The 20,718-nt window shown below is 38.2% G+C and overlaps 1 protein-coding gene across 1 annotated transcript in view; it reads left to right on the plus strand.

The window, feature by feature from the left end:
• ppp1r37 (protein phosphatase 1 regulatory subunit 37) overlaps positions 1-20,718 on the plus strand; it is a 42,365-nt gene that overhangs the window by 17,173 nt on the left and 4,474 nt on the right. Inside the window, exons 2-10 of the mRNA XM_014470669.2 lie at positions 3,086-3,183; positions 10,382-10,427; positions 12,321-12,421; positions 15,457-15,576; positions 17,300-17,450; positions 17,597-17,752; positions 18,918-19,030; positions 19,847-19,988; positions 20,091-20,257. Of these exons, the coding sequence (XP_014326155.1) occupies positions 3,086-3,183; positions 10,382-10,427; positions 12,321-12,421; positions 15,457-15,576; positions 17,300-17,450; positions 17,597-17,752; positions 18,918-19,030; positions 19,847-19,988; positions 20,091-20,257 (1,094 nt within the window). The remainder of the gene's footprint in view (positions 1-3,085; positions 3,184-10,381; positions 10,428-12,320; positions 12,422-15,456; positions 15,577-17,299; positions 17,451-17,596; positions 17,753-18,917; positions 19,031-19,846; positions 19,989-20,090; positions 20,258-20,718) is intronic.

The raw sequence follows: 20,718 nt of genomic DNA on the forward strand, positions 1-20,718 counted from the left end.
TCTTGGTTTGGTTTATTTATCACATGCTTAATAAAAAGTAGAAACTATATAGAGTTTGGGGACAGATCATAAAGGTCAAAGGGTCGTCCTTTTATACTCAAAGCTGATTAAATTGTAGCCAAAAACATGATTTCAAAAGGGTCAAATAAATGCTAGTTTAACTATTCTGCGACCTTCTCTTACAGTCACTTTAACAAGACCAATACTGTGTCAACTTCTTGGTCTGTGAATGTGTTTCCTTTCTAGATCAGGAGTCTGCTTCCTGTACTGTTCGTGCTTTCAGTCTCGTTTTTGTTTCATTTTCTGATGTGGAGTTTATTTCCTGACTCATTGTTGTATTACCTTTTAATCTCCTTGCCTCTCTGGCTGTGCGTGTCACCGGTTCTCAATCTGTGTTTCTAAGACATAACCTGGCGCAGTAATTTGGCCTTCCTTCCCTCTCTGCGTGCCTCCTCACCACTCCCCTCCATGCATGTAGCAGCAGCTCTGAGCAGAGTGCAATAAAACAAAGGCAGAGCCAGCAGAAATGCAGACAGCAGTTGTAGCTCAGGCTTTACTGATCCTGCACTCTTTCAACTCTTATCACTGACTTCGGTTGGTGGTGATGTTTGTTTTTCTTTGTTTTCCTCAGCTTACTCCTTGTTTTAAATTTGGAGGAATGGTCACACGCCACACTCCTTGCACTCTTTTAATATAGCGGTGATGAATCATTTTTAAATTAAATTATCTCTGCTCTTTGCCAATTCCCCTTCTAGCCTTCTCTAATTAATAAGCTGCGTGAAAGTACAGTCTAGTGAGCATCAGACACTCTCCACCTCCGAACCACACCTCGTCGCAGGAAATGTTTACTCACACACTTGCTCCACAGCGACGCTGCACAATAGCACTTTTCCAAGGACACTTTGTTCGCTGGAACGCATGAACTGTACAGAACAAATTTAATAGACTACTTTCTCGCGCCACAGAGCTCGCTCTGTATGCATTTCAGAGGTAAAATACTAACGCAGATTGGCATCAATCTGCTGTGTCCTGCCAAATGCCCATTTGAGTAAAACATAACTGCCACAATTAAGCACATATTTAAACTGTTAATGTTGCATTAAATGATTACACCCATGTTATGCCTTTGTAATTCACTAAAAGACACAAACATTTAGAGTCTCGTGTCGCTTAGTGAAGCATTTCGTTGAAGATTACAGCGACTTGCAAACGTTTTCCTTCTGAATTCCTCATCTTAAAACTACATGCGTCAAGTTGTGATTTTAGGTGACAGACAAATAAAGACGCATTCATGGCAAGTTTTCCTTTTTTTTATAGCAAAAATCTGAAATCTGTAAATCTCTTCTTTAATGGGAAGGTGGTCAGAGTTGATATGAAGATGGCTGGAGCTAAATACTGTGAATCTTTGAAAAAAAAAACTGAAAGAGGATTGAAATAGTGGGCAATGACCCTAAAGGTGCAACCAGTGCTACAGTGGAATAGATTAAATCAAGGCATATGTGTTAGAAATAGCTAGTAAAAGTCCTAAATTTGGTTGCTCACATCTTTTGCTATCTAAATCCAAGACTTTGAGTGTAGGAAGACCAGCACTAAATCCATCCAAGACAGCTTTTAAGACCAGTGCTATTATCATAATGGTGTTGCAAACGTATCAAGACAAGCAACAATTTTCTGAGTTAAAGACTTGTCCAGATGCAGCCAGGAGAAGCACACCAAGTCGAAATTTAAAAAAAGGATGCCGAAGTTGTGGACTTGATTGAGGGGAAAAAAACAACCTTAAAATGTGGTTCAGAGTTGAAAATACCTTCTCAAAACCAATCTGGAGAACCGCAACGTTACTGGATATAACTGAAATGTCTGACCCTTTTCTCTCTTTTTTTTACATCGCCACCAAATTCAGCAGCTTTGTCAGCTTTCTCATTTGCGTGCCAACCATTTATGATTAAAATGAGCTTTTTCTAGAAGACAGAAAACCAGAGTACAAATGCGGGTCTTGTATCGCCGATTTCACGCACTGCAGCATTTTTCTCCAGAATTTGCTTTTAACCAAGGCGCTGGGTGATGAACTTAATGAGAGCCGCTGCAAGAGAGCAGGGATACCAGTGATGAATGCCGCTGGACAGTGAAGGAGACAAGTTTCTCACTTCTGTGAAATCAAATTGCTGACTGCAGCAAAAGTCAGATGCACACACACACAGGCAGAGTGCTGAGTGTGTGTGTGGAGAGCGCATGGAAACAAAGACCATAATTATTCTCCTGTTTTTGTCAATCAGATCAATTGGCCTCATGTTTTTAAATTTATGTGTACGGATTCTGGCTTTCAAGTCCATCTATCGTGGCCTTTTATTTCCTTTTTTTTTTTTTTTCCTCCTCTGCATGAGTGCCTCGCTTCATCTATCAGCAGAGCCTCTCAGCCAGAACAGTAGCTTTGAATGTTGCCCGGTCATCTGACTGGAGTTAGACTCTGCAACAGTCTGGGATGGCAACTGCATTTAACCCACACAAAAACCAAGAACAATACCTCCTTTTTGCAGCTTTAAGTAGGGGCACCCTGAGGTGGGGGTTGGGAGGGTCATGTTTTCTGATCCTCTGTGTCAGAGCGGAGTGCTCCCTCAGGCTCAAACACAAACAGGTCGCAGTAAAACAAAGTATTTTCTTTGTGTCTCAGTCCTACACTTTATTTTAGGGAAGCTTTGGTCGAACAGGAGCTGATGATGAGTAGCATCAGGGTGTGCTTGGTACTGTTCAGAGGCTACATAAATGTTTCCTAGATCTTTATCACTTAATAAAAATTAAAAAAGTAATTAAAATACAGTCATAGTAACATTTATATGTACTTGAAGGACAGCTTCATAACTAAATGTGACCATTTAGGAAAACTAAAAGGCGTTAGGTGTCCTAATTGTGTCTCCACAGCCGTGTTTCTGTTTCAGTACGTCAGTCTGAATTCAGTGTTGCTGTGACATTCACAACTGTTAAACATTTTACACACTCGAATGTGTGCAGAGAATCCAGCCATCCTCATTCACGTTTCTGCCTTGTTTTACTATTTTCTAATTTTTGACCTTCTTGTTGTGTTTTTCAGCTCAGAATGTGACGGTGGAGGAGATCCTCTCTTCCTACAAACAGGCCTGTCAGAAACTCAACTGTAAACCTATCCCCAAAGTTCTCAAACAAATACAGGTAAGAAGCAACAATAGGGCATTTAGTGAAGGGTTTGCTGGGCTTTTTATGTACAAATGTTTACTAAATAAATTCTAAAGGGGGTGGAGGGTGGCATCAAAATGGTCTATAACTTATCTTGTCGCTTGTAGTTGTGATATGTCAGGATTGTCTTGCATCAAAAACAAACTCACCTAGGAACTACTAACTTTATTTTTTATTATTATTATTATTTTGTGAGCTTTTTTCCCAGTCCTTCATGCTGCAGACAGAGCTGCTATAAAATGAGCTTTGCCTTGGAACCATAATGAGCTCAAACATTTAATCTTGCTCTGTAGGTTGTTTTGCACGTGATGACTTCAAGCTGGGTCCGCGTTTTGCAATTGTTGCAGGCAAAATCATTCATGGTGAGCGAATCAAAAGAAACTTTTCAGTCAGAGAAGAGCAACTCACCCAAGACAACCAATGACAAGTATGAGGCAGCATCAGAAAATGTTGACTGGCTTTCTTTTAATCCGCAATAAACACAAAAAGAGCCCCACCATTACAGATCATGTTGTCCGTTCACATCATGGAAGTTGATCCACTAACACCTCAGAACTTGTGTGCTTTCAGAGCATCAGCTGGGATTGAGGAAACATGAGAAGCCATACATGTGTGACTGAACTCTGTCTCAAATCTAGCCACATCAGCCAAGAGCTTGTCACAATTTTACAGTTTAATAACAGATTAAGAGTCAGGTTAGATGCAGCCTTTTAATAATCCTATAAATCCTTCATTTTCAGATTATTTTATTAGACACTTAATAACAAGACTGTCACAGTTAACACCTGTAATGAAGTAAACCATCTAGCCATGTCAGGTATATCTGAAGAGACATAGGAAATAACTAACAAAAGAATCTTGTATTTTCCTGAATTTTTGTCTATTGCGAGAAAATTATCATATCAGCAGAAAAAAGATGCAATTTTACCAGAAAAAAAAAGTCTTAAAATTAGTAGAAAAAGTTGTTTTTTCTAGTAACTATTATCAGGATCTGATCTTCAAAACAAACTTAATTGTTTGCACAATCGTTTCAAAATCCTGCTAGTGATAGTTTTGTTTGTGTTAAAAATACGTCTGCTAAGTATTATCTATAAAGCTTATACCAAAGAATGACTTCATAAGATGCTCCACATTCCTCATTGAAGTTTGTGTTGCTGTTTTAGTAGTTCTCATCAAATTACAACTTCATCCTGTTAGTATTATAAATTTATTCTCCTAATTAAAATAGTTACGTTTTAGCCTGGCCCTAATATTCCGTCATAGCGTTGACCTGAATTCAAAGTCTAAATACTTACACGCTGTAAAACGTGTTTGTCAAACAAGATGGCGGCCCTAGGTGTGCTGACATCACTCTGAACTATGAAAACCCAAGAAGTACATGAGAGAAAAAGATCCCAATTTTTCCAAAAATTAAATCTCCGCAAAGCAAAAAAATTTGATTAATTGATAAAATCAATTTATCACCCAACCCTACTGATTGTATTGTACAGTTTTTAAAGTCAGGCACTATAAATCGGCCTTTACAGTCCCACATCGGGACCGTCATCCCAGTCCTTACGTTTCTGAAGCATACAGTCAGGGTCTTTACACAGGTAACAGGATGCTCTTCTTTTTTTCTCCTTTTTTTAACTATGTTTGATGAATGCAGTTTTACTGGTCTTTGATGAAAACAGCACATTATAAAACACCAGTAAATAAATTGACACAACTGAGGGGTTTTTAAAACAGGCAAAACCAAAAGGCAATCATCAGGTCCAGTTGTTTGTTTTATAGTTTCTTGGTGGCAGACTTCAGTCTCGTCTTGTCAAACCTTCAGCTCTGCATCTTCCTCTGAGGAAGCCTAAAGTTTCGATATTGTTCTGCGGATATTCTGCCTTTGTGTGTGAACTGACGCACAAACTTCATTTCTATTACTGTAGTTGGAGTTTCCTCATTTGGGAGTTGTTTCCTCTGAACGTCAGATGTGTTTTTGTAACGGCTCTAGAGGAAATGGGGAATATATAGCCAGCCTGAGGGGGAAAAAACTGTTGTCTTTCAGCAATTTATATCACTCTGGAAGCTGGAAATTTTACAAAAAGTCCTGAAGTGTGTAAATGTACTGCAATGTACCCATGTGATTTTATTTTATTTCATTTTTTTTAAAACAGCAGCTTAGCACATTAATGTGAATATCCACACGAGGCTGAGATCCCAAACTCTCAGCTGACCAGTCTCCTCGCCGTGTGGAACATATTTTCATCTAGACCTCTTTCTTGTTTGACACCATCATTCAAAAAGCTTGTCGCGACAAATGTGCAAAGCCCGTAAAGCGGGGACAGTAAACGGTTTACAGTGCGTGCTCTGCAGTGGCATAACAATCAGGAGGAATTAATAATGCATCCCTGCTCCCAAGCTCAGCACTCACATCTCCTGTGGGGGTGGTAAACACCGCATCCCCAAAGTCTGACAGTAGGTAAATTGATTTAGTAAAAACACAAAAGGAAAGGCAGGAAACCCACAAGTTTGAATATATGCCACGTCTGGGTTTTCAGGGTTTGAAAATGTCCACCTTAATTATTAAATAGAGAAAGTAAATTCAAAGTCCAAATCCTCTTAACTTATTCAAATGTGGTCATCAACAGTTGTATCTCAAGTTTCAGTCAAATCCAGTGGAAATTTTACCAACCTGTGTCCGGTGTTGACCGTCACGGTTTCATTTTTATGGTCCACCAGCAGAGCTCTTGTCCGGTAAAGAGACCATCCATTTCTGCTGAGTCACCCTTGCAGTAACTGGTCACATAAGCAAGACTGGACAGTAAGAGGTATTTGGCAAGCGCTGCTCGAATATTTACTGTTTTCTTTTTCATTCTAAATGCTTTTTTTATTAAGTCCTGCTGGATTGCTCATGTGGCGACCTGCCAGTGGTCTTACAGGTGATTTTCCATATTGCCATTAGTGCGTGCGTGCGTGTGGGGGTGTATGCGAGACTATTTAGTAGCTGCATGTTGAATGCCTGCTGCACAGTTCCTCCCACCGGGGTCCTAAAACTTGGACACTTGGTAGCTTTGTGTCACATTTCTCTTGATTGCATTTTCCATCAAGAGTTTTTTTCCGTCATTTTTAAATGCTTGTTTGTGTAGACATACTGTATGTTCTCCCTGAATGCTGTTGCTGTAAACAGAAACTGGCAAATGTTTGTAAATGAGATGTAAAATTCTAGGCTGCTTTCAGCTTTTTAATGTACAGATAAACATGCAGGCGCCCTCTTTACATGGAATTACTGTCATAAGTCCTTTATCATTTACAAGCTGTATTATCAGAGCTATATGTTAGAGGACGTCTGTCATTGATTTTGCAGAACATCCACTGTGTATGTTTAAAGCTAAAGGAAGTAGCACATATGCTCTTCTGTTAAGACGGTAAGCATTGCATCATGCAGATTAATATGGCTTTTGAACAAATTTGTTTTATTTTAAACTGGCTGCGGTTAATTTCCATGTATGAAGAGTCACATTTGTGATTGACTAAAATACATTTTAGGCTACTTAAAAATCTTTGTTACTTTTGGCTGACTAGTTAAAGCTCCGTTTGCTAACTTTTATAAAAATATAGTGCTTTTTTTTTTCTTTTTTTTACATATTTATTAAAACTTTAACTATGTCGAGACCATATAACATATAATCAGGGGAAAATTGAGCTATGCTCCCTCCTCCCGGTGGTCCTGCTGCAGAAATACACCGCTCCTGGTCAGAAATGACCAATCAGAGCCAGGAGGAAGGTCTTAGTGCCGTCAATCACACTCAGACCAACTGCTGTGAATGCGCAAGCTAATTAGCATGGCTACAGACGACAACAGATGAACAGTTTTTCTGTAATGGTGAGTTGTTTTTCTGCCATTTGCACAGCTGCGACAAACCATCAATTTTGAGCTTTTGCACACAATCTTGCAGTTTCCACCCAGCAGCGCGTACACCAGAATGATTGACACTTGTAAGACCTTCCTCCTGACTCTGATTATATGTTTCTGACATTTTTGGAGATGGCAGAGGAGCATACTTTTTTGTTTGTTTGTTTATTTTTGTTTTTCTGACAAATTATGTACTTCGTGTTATAATGTCATAACATAATGACAGTTTTATGTTTAAATATGTTTACTAAGACTGTCACTATATAATGTAGTAACAGTTTAGTAAATATGAAAAAATATTTGTATAATATAAGAACTGTAGCTTTTATATGCTCTCCGTTTTAACATGTATACAAGGTTATTACATAAGGAGGTTTAGAAAACTTTCTCATGTTTAAGTAAGCAGAGAACTGTCAAAATATTTACATTTTTTTTAAAAAATTCTCTATTTCTGTAAAAGTTGTATGCATCCTTCTCTTTGTCCGTCCATCCATCCATGCACCTTTCCCTCCTTCACCTTCTATGTTTAAATCGTGACCCCCTTTGAAAATATCCATCTGAAGTCACTGTGAATTTTGTAATGTTAAAAATATGTTGAAACTCTGCACATAGCAACAATGAGAAATGAAACTGGTCAGAAATTAAAACGCTTGTTCTTTGAAAGTCCACCCACAGCACAAACACTCATCAAGTGATCCATGATGTGTCATGCTTTATTTTGGGTTCTGGCAGAGCTTAGAGGGACGAACTTACTCTGATCTGGTCAGCGTTCCCGACATGTGCCCATTTTCATCGTATGTAAGCACAGATCTAATGAAAAATCCCCTAAGAGATCTGTCTCCTTCCCTCAACAGAGTCTAGTTTGATTTCACCAAATGTCACCAGAGACTGTTAATGCCCTTGTCTGTTTTTCCCTTGAATACACAAACTCTGTTATCTCAAGCACTTCACATCGTTCTGTTAGTGTAACAATGGCTCAGCTTCTTGCATGTGGTATTTGTACCATAATATCATGTTTTTGAAACCAGTCGAGTCATGCGAGAGGCCATGAACTCTGTCATCGTTATATTCAGTCACAGCAGTGAGGCAGTAGGGCAGGGGTTGCGGAGTTCACCCTGAATGGACGGAGCAATCATCTAGAGACTGGGATTTGCTGGTGCATAGTTTTGAGGGCAGCATGCTGTGTGTTTTCGTGTTTGTGTGGGCTGGTTGGATGTTTTACCAGGGCAGGAGGTTAAATACCAGCCTTCAATCTGTGGTGCCATTATAGTCAGTCAGTGGTCAAGGTGAACATACACGAGGAGCTCTGGATGTAAAATGTAACTTTTGCAGTCAAGACACATTGAGGCTGGTTTCACGTGGGAACCAGCAGGTGCAGGACACCACCTCTAAAATTACATTTATGCTTCACAACATCATAGCCGGGCTGCGCCGAGCAGCAGGAAGCACAATTGCAATAATGTTTTTCCTTATTGCCTGAGTTCAAATAATTTTCATTTTATTTCAGTTTGCTTTGATGATGTAGTGTTTGCATGTCCATTTAGAAAGAATTATATACATTAAATTTATGTCTCTGTGCTGGACGACATGGCCGAAAAACATACCGCACCATAAACTTTTCATATTGGTCGATGTCAATAATTATTGATTATTTTTTTTGTTTTACATATTTAAAATTCTGCCAAACTGGTGACGTGACCTTTCCTGTTTTATCCACAGTTTTCACCCCACTCCATTGTTTGTTTTTAGTTTTAAGTCCTTATGAGACACGATGGCAAAACCAGAAACTGCTGCTGCGCAAGTTACTTAGCAGATTGTTGCTAGGCAACTAAAGAGTGAGCGAGTTAGTTAGTTAGTTGAGGCAACTTACCAAGCTTAGCTCACCTTAAGAGCTTGATCAGCTAAAATCTTTTCCTCTGCCTACATCCCCCAGAATCCTGTGCAGTTCTGGATCAGGATATATATTGTTATTGGGGCTCTACATATTTAAAAAAGTTTGTTTAAAAAAATACAAAAAACCTTTTTACCATACATCTTTGAAATGGTGTCTATATCACAGATCTTAGCATATGGTTTATTAAGATTTGAGAATGTTTATGGCCACGTTCACAGTGGTTAAAGACAAAATGGTTTGTTTTAGGGCTACACAATGTATTGCGACTACACAGTCAGAATTATTATTGTGTGCAGTATTCATTTTGTGAAGGACTATTTGAAGCCCAATAATTGTTGGCTAATGTATTCCAAGTGTAACGAACAAGCATTTGCATGCAAATGTCACATGTAGCTCGTTGTAGGACAGTCTCGCACTGGATACAAGTGGATCTGTCCAAAAGGTCACAGAGTGATGGAAGCACAGATGAGAAAGAAAGGAAAGGATAAATTAGGCTGCCCTAGTTTGTTTCCAGGAATAAATAATAAATAGTGGGTACCAAATGGCAAAGCTGAATTGATCTAGTGTGGTTCTGCTTTGATTTTGTCAGTATTCGTTTTATTGCCACCCTCTGGTGTAAAGAAGGTATTATTGTTTGTTGTTTTTTTAGTTTGGGTGAAGATGTTTCACCTCAAATGGAGAATAAAATACATTTTTGAAGAAATAAATGGCACTCTAATCGAGGCCTAAAGCAGCTTTTTTTTTTTTAAAGGTGTCCAGTTTTGCTTTCATGTTGACTGTACATTTTAGTCAAAATGTCCCTCAGGGCTGCTTCCAAACCTGAAATTGAGAGATTCTTCTCCTGTTTTTTTACTCTACAACCCATTTTTCTAGTTTTTCATAGCGTAACTTTGTGGGTTGAAGTTTAGTTTCACTTTTGCATTGTTGTTGTTGTTGCTGTTCCTGTTTAAAAGACTCCTCAAGCTATGTCTAAACTGTGCAGAGCTGTAGCTGAAGAAGCCGAGGAATGCCACCCTTAGTCTCCATATAAGGTGCTCTTCTAATGGGAAGCTTTTCATCTTAAAGTCGCCAAAAGATCGTTAGCTCCACCTTCCTCTACTTTTTTTTATTGCGGTAAAGCAATACAGAGACTTTAAGGCATATGATTTATAAGAACACAGCAGAGAATAGAGAAAAGGAAACGATCAACAAAACCTGTCCCAAGCCTTGAACTAATGTTTGTACCGAAGGTTTATCTCGGTTTGCACAAGATCTGTGATGCAAACCGCTCCTACAGACTTTATTGAATTTCCTCTAATGTGACGTGAAAGTTTCATCATGTGAAAAGCAAAGTCTGCTGCAGACTGATGGACAAGATGAACTCATTCTGACCACGTTTCCTTCTGTTTCTGTAGGAACTGAAAGACCTGACTCAGCGAAATGAATGCTTGGATCTGAAGGGTAAGCACAAAAATAACACAGCAGTCGCAGGCAGTGCTGTACATTCGACTTGTGTATTTTTGTCTGCCTTGAATAGGTTAATTTTAACACGCTCCGATGAACAACACGCATCATTTTATACCTTATTTATTTAGCCAATGCGAAGAAGCGTTGTCAAAAAGCTAAGTATTTTATTAATCTATATAGGGCTGAAATGATTCATCAAATTAATTGTGATTAATCGTTTACTGAAATAATTGTCAACTCTAATTTACTCATAGATTAATTGTTCGCTGGAGTGTGCAGACTCTAAAAATGGCCATTTGCTGAAAGTACAACACAGTCAGAGCCTTAATTAAGCCAAAATTGTAAAAAAAAGAAAAACACATTTTGCATTTAAGGTGAAAAACCTTCTTTGTCTGTTCTACCCAGAACTCCTTCAGTGGGATTTTCCCAAAAAGTAGTTGAATTGTTTTCTTATTTGCATCTTTTGTTGCACTTCTACTATTGTGCTTTAAATGAAAAATATGCATATTGTGCTATTTCTTTATCTGTTTAACCGTCAGAATAATCAATTACTAAAATAATCATTAGGTGCAGCCCTAAGCCAGAGGAAATTTCTCTCATCGTCTTTGTATTAATTCAGTAAATAGAAATTTGCAGGCTTTTGTTAAGCCACACCGGGGCCTTTAAAACAGGACGAGGTTCTCACTTGCACGACTCCAGATTTTATTGTTCAAAAAATCCTGTGCTTGGTTGTTTTTTTGTATACTTTTGTTTCCAGATACAACTTTTCCAATTTAAGGCGCATTGCTCTGGCCTTTTTCATGTTTTCTCATCATGAACTTCTACCTTTTCCCCTCTTGAGACATGCAGATTCTGAGATCTGACTTTTGCATTCTTGTGCAATTTCTTTGAACACAGCACAGTTTGAACTTGAGGTGAACCTGCTGGAACAGCCACTGTGGGAATAACTGGAAACTATGTCAAAGGTTTTCTACCCCTGAGTGATGATGTGCTCCATATTATTTGGAAATGACTGCTTTGACCTTTCAGAAAAAATGTCCAGAAACCAGAGACGCTCCATTAAGAATGCTGTGGCTGATTTACGGTCACCTTTTTTTTTTCTTTTTTTTTTAAAAAAAACCTTTGACCTGCTGATTTCAAATTTCTCTTTAACAACTACATTAAAAGAAAATGAAGAACCAGAATTTAAATTGTGATTCTATATCTTCCTGCTGTAAGTGTTCATTAACTATTTATTTTAAGAGCAGAGATGAGGTCACACAACACCAGGGCAGCTGCTATCAAACGGTGTTCATCTCAGATTTTAAAAGTTTCATTCTCAATAGCAGACCGAAGGCTCCTGCTGCAAAGCATCAAAACAGAAACGACCTCCATGCCGATTTTCTGGTATCAACTTAAAGTCTCGCTCACTCCAACTCCAGATACGCCTCAAAATGTTGTAGAAAATACTGCGTTGATATAAATGACTTGTATATCTGCTCTTCCTCCAACTTTATGTTAAACACCTGAAAATCTCTTCATCATTCAGTAACTTCTTCCACTCCAAAGAGTGTTTTTGTCAGTTTATCTTTATAGGGTGTAGTCTGGTGTGTTTTCTGATTGGGGGAAAAAAACAGGATTTAGATTTTTTTTTTTTCCCCTGACCGGTTCATTGTTTTTCAGAGTCAATCTCTAGCAGAAACAAGTCGTTCTCTTACATTCAAATGTTCAATATCTTCTCACACATGGACAGTTCAGTCCAACAAATCACTGAACCCTCTGCTTTTGTATATCTGTTGACTTGACAACTCCCAACTTGTCCCTACTGACTCCCGATTGTTTTACAGTATTTTTAACCTCGTTTCTTCTACTGCACATAAATTCTTAAATGTGTGTTTGTGTGCTCAGGTGAGAAGCTGGACTACAAAGCATGCGAGTCTCTGGAGGAGATTCTGAAGAGAGTCCAGTTTAAAGTGATAGACCTGGAGCAGACCAACCTGGATGAAGATGTAAGATAACTTGAAATGATCTCTCCATCTGTGTTTTTGCTTCTGCTTTACAGATTCGGTCTGTGATGATCCTCTCCAGGATTTAGAGGGGTTGTCATGGATTTATCTGATTATCCCAGATGTTGATTTGTGTAAAAAAAATTTAATAAATTAAAAAAAAAGAATTTAAAAAACACTACTGGAAATGTTGGGATTGAGCACATGTTCTGGTGTACGGAAAACTGGGATGCAGGTTCTGACCATCGAAACTCCCGTTCCAAAGCCACAGGATGTTGTTGTATATAATACAGACAAGAGACAGACGCACAACCTGAGTGCATAAAGTTGATGTGATTGATTGATTTTCCACTCAATTTCTAACAATAAACAGACTTCTAAGGACAAACCTACTTTTTTATTTAACTATTTTTTTACCAGGCATCCCTTGAGATACCTCTTTTTTGAAGGACTCTTGATGTTTTTAACATCTCTGACATTATTCAAATAAAAAAAAACAAGCTGCTTATATTATTTTTTATTAGTTGTAGGAGAAATTTTGACTCTAATAGTGCTCAATTATAAATCTTTTAACCTCAGTAAATCAAGCTCAGACTTGCACTCAAACAAGAAGTCAGAGTTTTGTCCATAAATGCTTAACATTTCTATTAGTTAAATCATAACTTACATTGCTCTTGTCTTTAAAGCATCATCTTGTTTCACTACCGAAAGTGTATTATAAAAGCACATACTAATGCGGAGTAATTTAACCACCATCTCCGTTCTTGCTTTCATTTTCAGTCACAAACTCTACCTTCAGATATCCACAGATAAATTTCAGAGAAACTAAATCTGAAGCTAAAGATGTCTCATGTCGTTTATTTATTTTTTTTAACACGATTTGGCCTAATTGAAACTCTGATAGTGAACTGAGATGATTTTGTCTTCGGTGGAGAAATAAATAAAAAGTCATTTTACTGTTAGAACCCATTTCACACTGAAACTAAACAAAATAGACGCCATGACTTCCTGGATCCAATGAATGCAGCCTGATTTAATGTTGGAAGAAGATTTTGAAAGAAATAGTTTGCTGAACTTTAAAATATGATTTTGGAGAAACTATTTGCTTTTCCGCTGCTAATGTGAATCACTTGCTTGTTGTTTTTTTAATCCCTGAGAGGGTCCTAAAGGTTACAGATACTTTGTTTTAGTTTTATTCTAAATATTTGTTGTTTACCGAACAAATTGTGGCATTTTTTATAATCTGTCCCCTTGAAGCGAAAAGCCATCAGGCCTTAATATTTGGATGAATCATTCTGCTTATACATGCGTGTTCTAGAAGATACGACCTTCACAGTATTCAAATAAATGCAGCTCGACATTTAGAGGTTTTTCTTTTTCTGTTTTGTTTTTTTTTTACTGATTTGGAGCAGTTTTCCGGAAAAATGAATGAATTAGCTCAGTGAGTCATTAACTGAGTCACTACAGACGAGTGTCTCGCTTTGGGCTCCGATGAAACAGAACTTTGAAAGGACAAATTATGGAAGAAGCACTGCTGGTTCATCTGATTTTATAAAGGAATGGGGTTAAATCGTGCGTCGAGTTGTTGAGAGGATGGATTCGTTTTCTGAAGTGGGTGAGAGAGAAATGCAGAAGATGGTTTTTACTTGGCAGAGTCGCATCTGCGTCCTGGCCTCATGTCGGGACGTTTTTGGGAGGATAAAAGCGGAGAAGCAGTTCGGTGGAGAAATGTTTTGAGAAACATGTGGAGAAGCAGGCATGAAGAGTGTGATCACAGGGTGGCTTTTATTAGACTGAATGTGACTCATCTTCCCCCGCCCTGTAGATAAACACGCGTGTGTACACTCGGCGACATCTCCCAGTACACACACGCATGAGAAGGTTAGAGGACGTTATGTGTTATCTAGCTTGTCTGCTTTTCCTTTTCTGCTACATTTCCGTCCTCAGAGGAAAATACACATCACACTCTTAACTCTCAGCACTGGTTGCACATTTTGCCCCAAACTTTACTGATATTTAATTTGTAGGCAAGAAAAACTCAAGCAACTAAAAATCTTTATGATGATTATACTTAAACTTAATCTAGTGGTTGAGGGATGAGTTACTGTGATGGAAAACAACTAATTTACTGATCAGCATATTAAAAGATCAGAGTTTATTTTACCAATAATCTTCAAGACTAACAGCTTCTTCTTTCTTTGTACTTTTTTGGGTTTAATTAAATCAGATAAAGGTTAGGGACTTGTGATGCAATGCATAAATATTGATAATTTTGTAATTCCTTAATTTATTCCCAGACTCAACACTACTACCCCTATCAGACGAGCTCTAACACAAATTTACATTATTATGTTTTAAAATCTAAATTTGCAGATCAGACTTTAAAAGAAAAGCAGAAGTCTTTAATAGACAGGAAAACCCTCACCAGTGAATTGTTAAAATATTTATAAAATCATTGTCCCTGACTTGTTCAGATTTTAATATTTATTAATTTAATTTTATTACATGCTTGTATTTCTTTTATATTTTCTGCTCTCAATATTTAAGTAGCTTTATTTAACGTAAGTAGGAGAACTAATTAATTTCATATTGATCTTGTATAATAACAGGAAGCGGCAACATAATATAAAATAACATTACATTAGTGTACGACAAAGACTTCAACCAGGTTTTCTTTATAATTGAACTTTTTTCCTACAAATTGTTGAATTGTTGAATGTGTCAAAGCAAACTTCTATATTCAGAGAACACATTTAAATTCATCTTTATGTGTTAATTGTGTTGAATTCATCAGAGTTTTTTGTTTCTTGTTTTCATAGTAAATAAAATCTTAAAATAACCTGAGGAACTCTTAAAGAAATCCAAAACACTTCAAAAGGCATCATGCAAACGCCTCTAATTTCTCACCTGTCCTGAAGAACCGTTCAGAACTCCTCTGATATTTCTTAAGATGTTCTGACATAATAAACAACTTGGAACTTTTGGATTTTTTTTTTTTCCTTTTTAAAAGTCCATCCTCATGTCGTTGTCGTTCTCAGGGTGCGTCGGCTCTCTTTGACATGATCGAGTACTACGAATCAGCCACACATCTCAACATCTCCTTCAACAAGCATATCGGCACACGGGGATGGCAGGCCGCCGCTCACATGATGAGAAAGGTGAGGGATCGTTTGTTTTGTTTTTTTCTGACTCAAGAGATTCAAATTCTCCCGACTTAAAATGAATTCTTTCCCAGTTTTAACCATGTGGTGTCACAAATGGAAAACACAGAATCAGATCTATAGTATGTGACGTCTCCGAGGTTTTACCAAAACGAAACTAATTAAAACCGATTTGGTGTTCAGATCAATGTTTGAAAAAAAAAAAAAGCTTGTCGAAAGAAAATCTTCATAAACAGTATGAGGTTATTTTTTCAGACATTTTTAAACACAAAAAAAGGAGGAACATGCTCTCATCGAGTTGAGCAATCCCAGCTGAGGCTCAGCTCGCCGCTGCCTCACCTGCTTCGCTTCTGAGCATTTGAATGGGAAAATGCGAAAATCATCAGAGTAATCAAACAAATTAGAGTAATCATCAGAATTGGTTAAGCTAAATGAAAAAATAGGTACTTTATAGTACAAACCACAGGGTGAAAATAGCAATATAAATAATTTTATCATTATATATTACTTTTCCATGATGCCTCCTCTGACTGCACGTCACTGTTCAAGATGAATACTGACTCCAAATATTTGCATGATTTTGTAAAATGCCAGCTAACATTGGGTAAGGTGTAACATTTTCCTAATCGATTTTCATCGGTCTGACAAATGACAAAATATTGTGCAAAATATTCACACAGTGACATTTGCACGTTTTTGTGTGCAAAAAGATGTAAACATGCATGGACTGATTTGACCATTTAAAACAAAACAAAAAACAAAAAAAAAATCCATTAACTACTTGCCGTATTAAACTACAAGTCACCTATTTGGGATTACTTTAGCTTACTGTGATTATTTAAATAAATGTATTTTCTGAACATAGGATGCTCTCCTTCTGTTCAGAGTTTGACTAAATAAATCGCTGCTGCATTTGGAGTCTCTCCGGGGAAAACAAAGGCTTTGCTTGCAGCTGAAGAGTTTTTGTTCACCACTTAAAAACAGCTTTAAGTATTGGGTTTTTTTTCTGTCAACTGCATTTTTTTGGCTTCAGTCAAGCATCGTTATCAAGTAAGAAAGTATCTCATAGCCAAATAAAATTTATTTATCCTATTATCCAACCTTAATACCAACCGATGATTATTCAGGCTCAGTAACAAGTAATATAGATAAAAAGAAAGTTGCTGAAATCACAGCTTCCTTCAGGTGAGCAGCTAATTTGTCATCTGATCAGCTCTGTTTGCCTAAATGCAGTCTTTTGACCTCAAAGTGGCCCAGTGGTAGAGCAGAAACGCACTGAGGCTTCTGTCTTCCATGTTTTCCTCTCTGGGACACTAGTGCCACAAAAACTATTAAGAAAAAAAAACAATGGATGTCAGATTATTAATGAGGACCTTCCTGAAGACTACACACACACTCTCATTTCATCAGGACTCTTAAATCTTAATCGACTAATGTTTTGGAAAATTGCCGCGCATGAATGAATGAATGAATGAATGAGATTAAACCTCGGCTTAAACAGAAAACAATTCAAATCACTTATGTAAAAAAAAAACTGACATCAGTATGTTGATTTGATTCACACAAATAACTGCTAAGATTAGAAATGTAATGTCATCTGCTGAGAAGCTGCAACTGCAGAGGTATAACGTGTAGATTTGTTTATATCAGCTGCTTTATGGAAGGAGTCTGGTGTGTTGATGTGTTTGAAGCTGAGCCTCTGTCGTCGTTTCCTCCACAGACAAGCTCCCTTCAGTATCTGGAGGCCCGTAACACTCCTCTGCTGGACCACTCGGCTCCGTTTGTAGCCCGGGCGCTCAGGATCAGTGGCAGCTTGGCCGTCCTCCACCTGGAGAACGCTGGACTCTCTGGCAGGCCGCTCATGTTACTAGGTGAGGCATGCAAAGGATAGGCAACCTCTTTCTGCCCTCTCCACTGGTTTTTTGTTTTGTTTATTTCTCAGAATGAAGTGAAATCTGATCTCTCTGTTTATCCCTCCGGCAACTCGCTCTGCTTCAACCGCCCTCTCCTCTGTCAGCCACGGCGCTGAAGATGAACATGAACCTTCGAGAGCTGTACCTGGCAGACAACAAGCTCAACGGCCTGCAGGACTCAGCTCAGCTCGGAAACCTGCTCAAGTTCAACTACAACATCCAGATTCTGGACCTGCGCAATAACCACATCCTAGACTCAGGTACGCAACCCTGAGAAAAGATGAAGACTCAAAATGTGATACAGATATCATGTTCTATTACTATTGCGTTATTTTCTTTACCTTACTTGTAGAAGTATTTTACAAGACATTGTATGTTGTCACATTGCAACCAAAAGATTTGATGCTTTTATCAGATTTTTTGTGTGAACTCAGTGCAACAAAGAGTTTTAAAGTTGAATTAAGCCAAACATATTTGCGAAACACAGTCTGAAAACTGCGGCGTGCATTTTGTATTAGTTCCTTTAAGTCCCAAAATTAAAGACATTGTTGAAACAAATCCAAAACAAGTCCTGTTTCCAGCATTTATGTGGGAAATAGAAATTGTTTACCTACATACAAAGCTAACGCAGCACTTCCCCATAGTGAAACATGTTTGTGGCAGCATCATGCTGCGAGGATGGCTTTCTTTGGCAGGAACAGGAAAGCTAGTAAGAATTGATGCCAAGATGGATGGAGCTAAAAACAGGAAAATCATGGGGGGGAACTATAATTCATCTAGAATGGATGGATGGAATAGAATTTGGATGATTGGATTGATAAAACTGTACATTTAAATTTTAAATTGGATTCTTTTGTCTTGTAATGTCTTTTGCTGCGAGGTGATGCCACATGAATAAAGTGACATGAATTAAATTGGAAGAAAACTTGTTAGAGGCTGAACAGATTTGAGTCTTAAGCAGCGGTTCACCTTCCAGCAGGAAGACGACCTTAAACGTGCAGCCAGAGCTCCAATAAAATGGTTTGCGTCAGCCATATTTATACGCTAAAGTTATCCAGACCTATATTTACTGTTGAAAATATTTGACAATTGATGTTCACAGACTGAACAAAAACAACCTAAACAAATGTAGCTTCTATAAAGTAATGATCAGAAAAGTTTAAATAAATGTACATTGAGTTACTTATAAAAGGTTTAAAAACAATGTCTTTTGCCTTCCACTCCATAGTTATCCAATAGTTCAGTGTTTATCACATAAAATCAAACTTTACCACGTTGACGTTTTTGGTTGTAACTTGACAAAATGTGAACCTAGCTAAAGAGCACAAACTGCTTTTGCAAGGCGCTGTACTTAACATTCAGATGATGCACACATTTTATTATTATTGTTGTTGGTCTTATATTGTTGTGTGTTTGTCGTCTCAGGTCTGGCCTACCTGTGTGAAGGACTAAAGGAGCAAAGGAAAGGTCTCGTCACTTTGGTGCTATGGAACAACCAGCTAACACACAATGGCATGGGCTACCTCGCTGCTGCACTGGTACACCACACACACACACACACACACACACACATTATATCATATGTGTGCTCCACCACACATATGATATTTAAACACTTTATCCCTGAATATAGTTTTCTTTCTTACTTAACTCAATGTTTTAGCATCTAACCACATTTCCGTAAGAATAATGAAGAGGGAAAAGTGGGAGTTTAGCTGGAATAAACAGACTCTAAAGATTATTCAATGGGTCCATATTCAGCTGTGCATTGAGGAAAAACTGTGCATTGTTGCATGTAAAATTATTAAGCCTCCTCTGCACATAGAGTTTAAAGATAAGATATAGAAAATAGCAGCCATCTTTTTTTGAAAGGACAGAAAAAAATCATTTCCACATAGATTCATAATTCCTAGTCCTGGCAATTCTGAATCCATTCACTATGATCAAAAATCTGATTCATTTTTATGTAAAATTATATTTTGAAATCATTCTTTGATATGCTTTTATATAAGAAAAATATAACCCAGGTCTATTTTTGTTCAAATATAATCTGGTGGCATTTGATGCAGTATGGAATGTTATTGAATTTATTATAAACAAATATCATCTATGTTTATATTGTCTTTTCTTCTTGTCAGTCACATAATTTATCTAAATCAAAAAACATTTCAGAATCAAAAATTGGAATCGTAATCAAATCGCTCGACGCTGAAAGATTTGCATCTCTTGTCTTTTTAAATGCCTCTTGAGTGTCAGAGAATATGAACCACGGCTCCAACTGCCGCATTTAAAACCTGATTAGTTTTATTTTGCTTCATGCGGTTGAGGATGAATGTGTGTTTCGCGTCTCTCAGCCGTGCACCCAGAGTCTGGAGACTCTGAACCTCGGCCACAATTCGGTGGGCAACGAAGGAGTCCACAAGCTGAAGGACGGACTGATCGCCAACCGCTCTGTGCTCAGGCTGGGACTGGCTTCCACCAAGCTGTCCTGTGAAGGTGGGAGCTAAAGCAATCTGTGTGTGTGTGTGTGTGCGCGTGCGTACGTCTTCTCCAGTGTTTGGGTCTTAACTATCTGGCTGCGTTAACGTTGCCGTGCAGGAGCTGTCGCTGTGGCCGAGTTCATCGCAGAGAGCCCCAGATTGCTGCGTCTGGACCTTCGGGAGAATGAGATCAAGACCGGAGGCCTGATGGCGCTGTCGCTCGCGCTGAAGGTCAACAACTCGCTGCTGCGCCTCGACCTGGACCGAGAACCCAAGAAAGAAAGTGTAAGCACTAACTGCATTTAAAAATAAAGAAAAGGAAAAGTTTTTGTTTTATTCTCTCAGTTTGACCTCATGGTTTTAACAGGAAGGTGCCGCGAGAGGCTCATCTAGACGCAGGAAAATATCTGACAAAACATTTTGGTCAATGTCACTGCTTTGTTTTAGCATGAACTGCATTTAGTGTTGCATTTAAAAATGAAGTCACTGAGAAGCACAACTCAAACGAGGCACTGGAATCAGAAGTACTGCAGCCCTCCAACTTCCTGCTGTTGGTCTCAAGGTCCTGTTCATCAAAGGTCTTATATTCTTCATCATCATCAGATTTATCACTGTCCTCTTCGGAAGCTGTAGCCTCTCCAGCCGACACAGTAATAGATGCTGAATGCGTCACGTTTTAATTCTCAGCGACGTTTCAGTGTTTGCAGTAATTTGATTCAATTTACGTCAAATCACGTCTCCACGCC

The sequence above is a fragment of the Xiphophorus maculatus genome, chromosome 18 (assembly GCF_002775205.1).
Source record: "Xiphophorus maculatus strain JP 163 A chromosome 18, X_maculatus-5.0-male, whole genome shotgun sequence".
Lineage (NCBI taxonomy): Eukaryota > Metazoa > Chordata > Actinopteri > Cyprinodontiformes > Poeciliidae > Xiphophorus > Xiphophorus maculatus.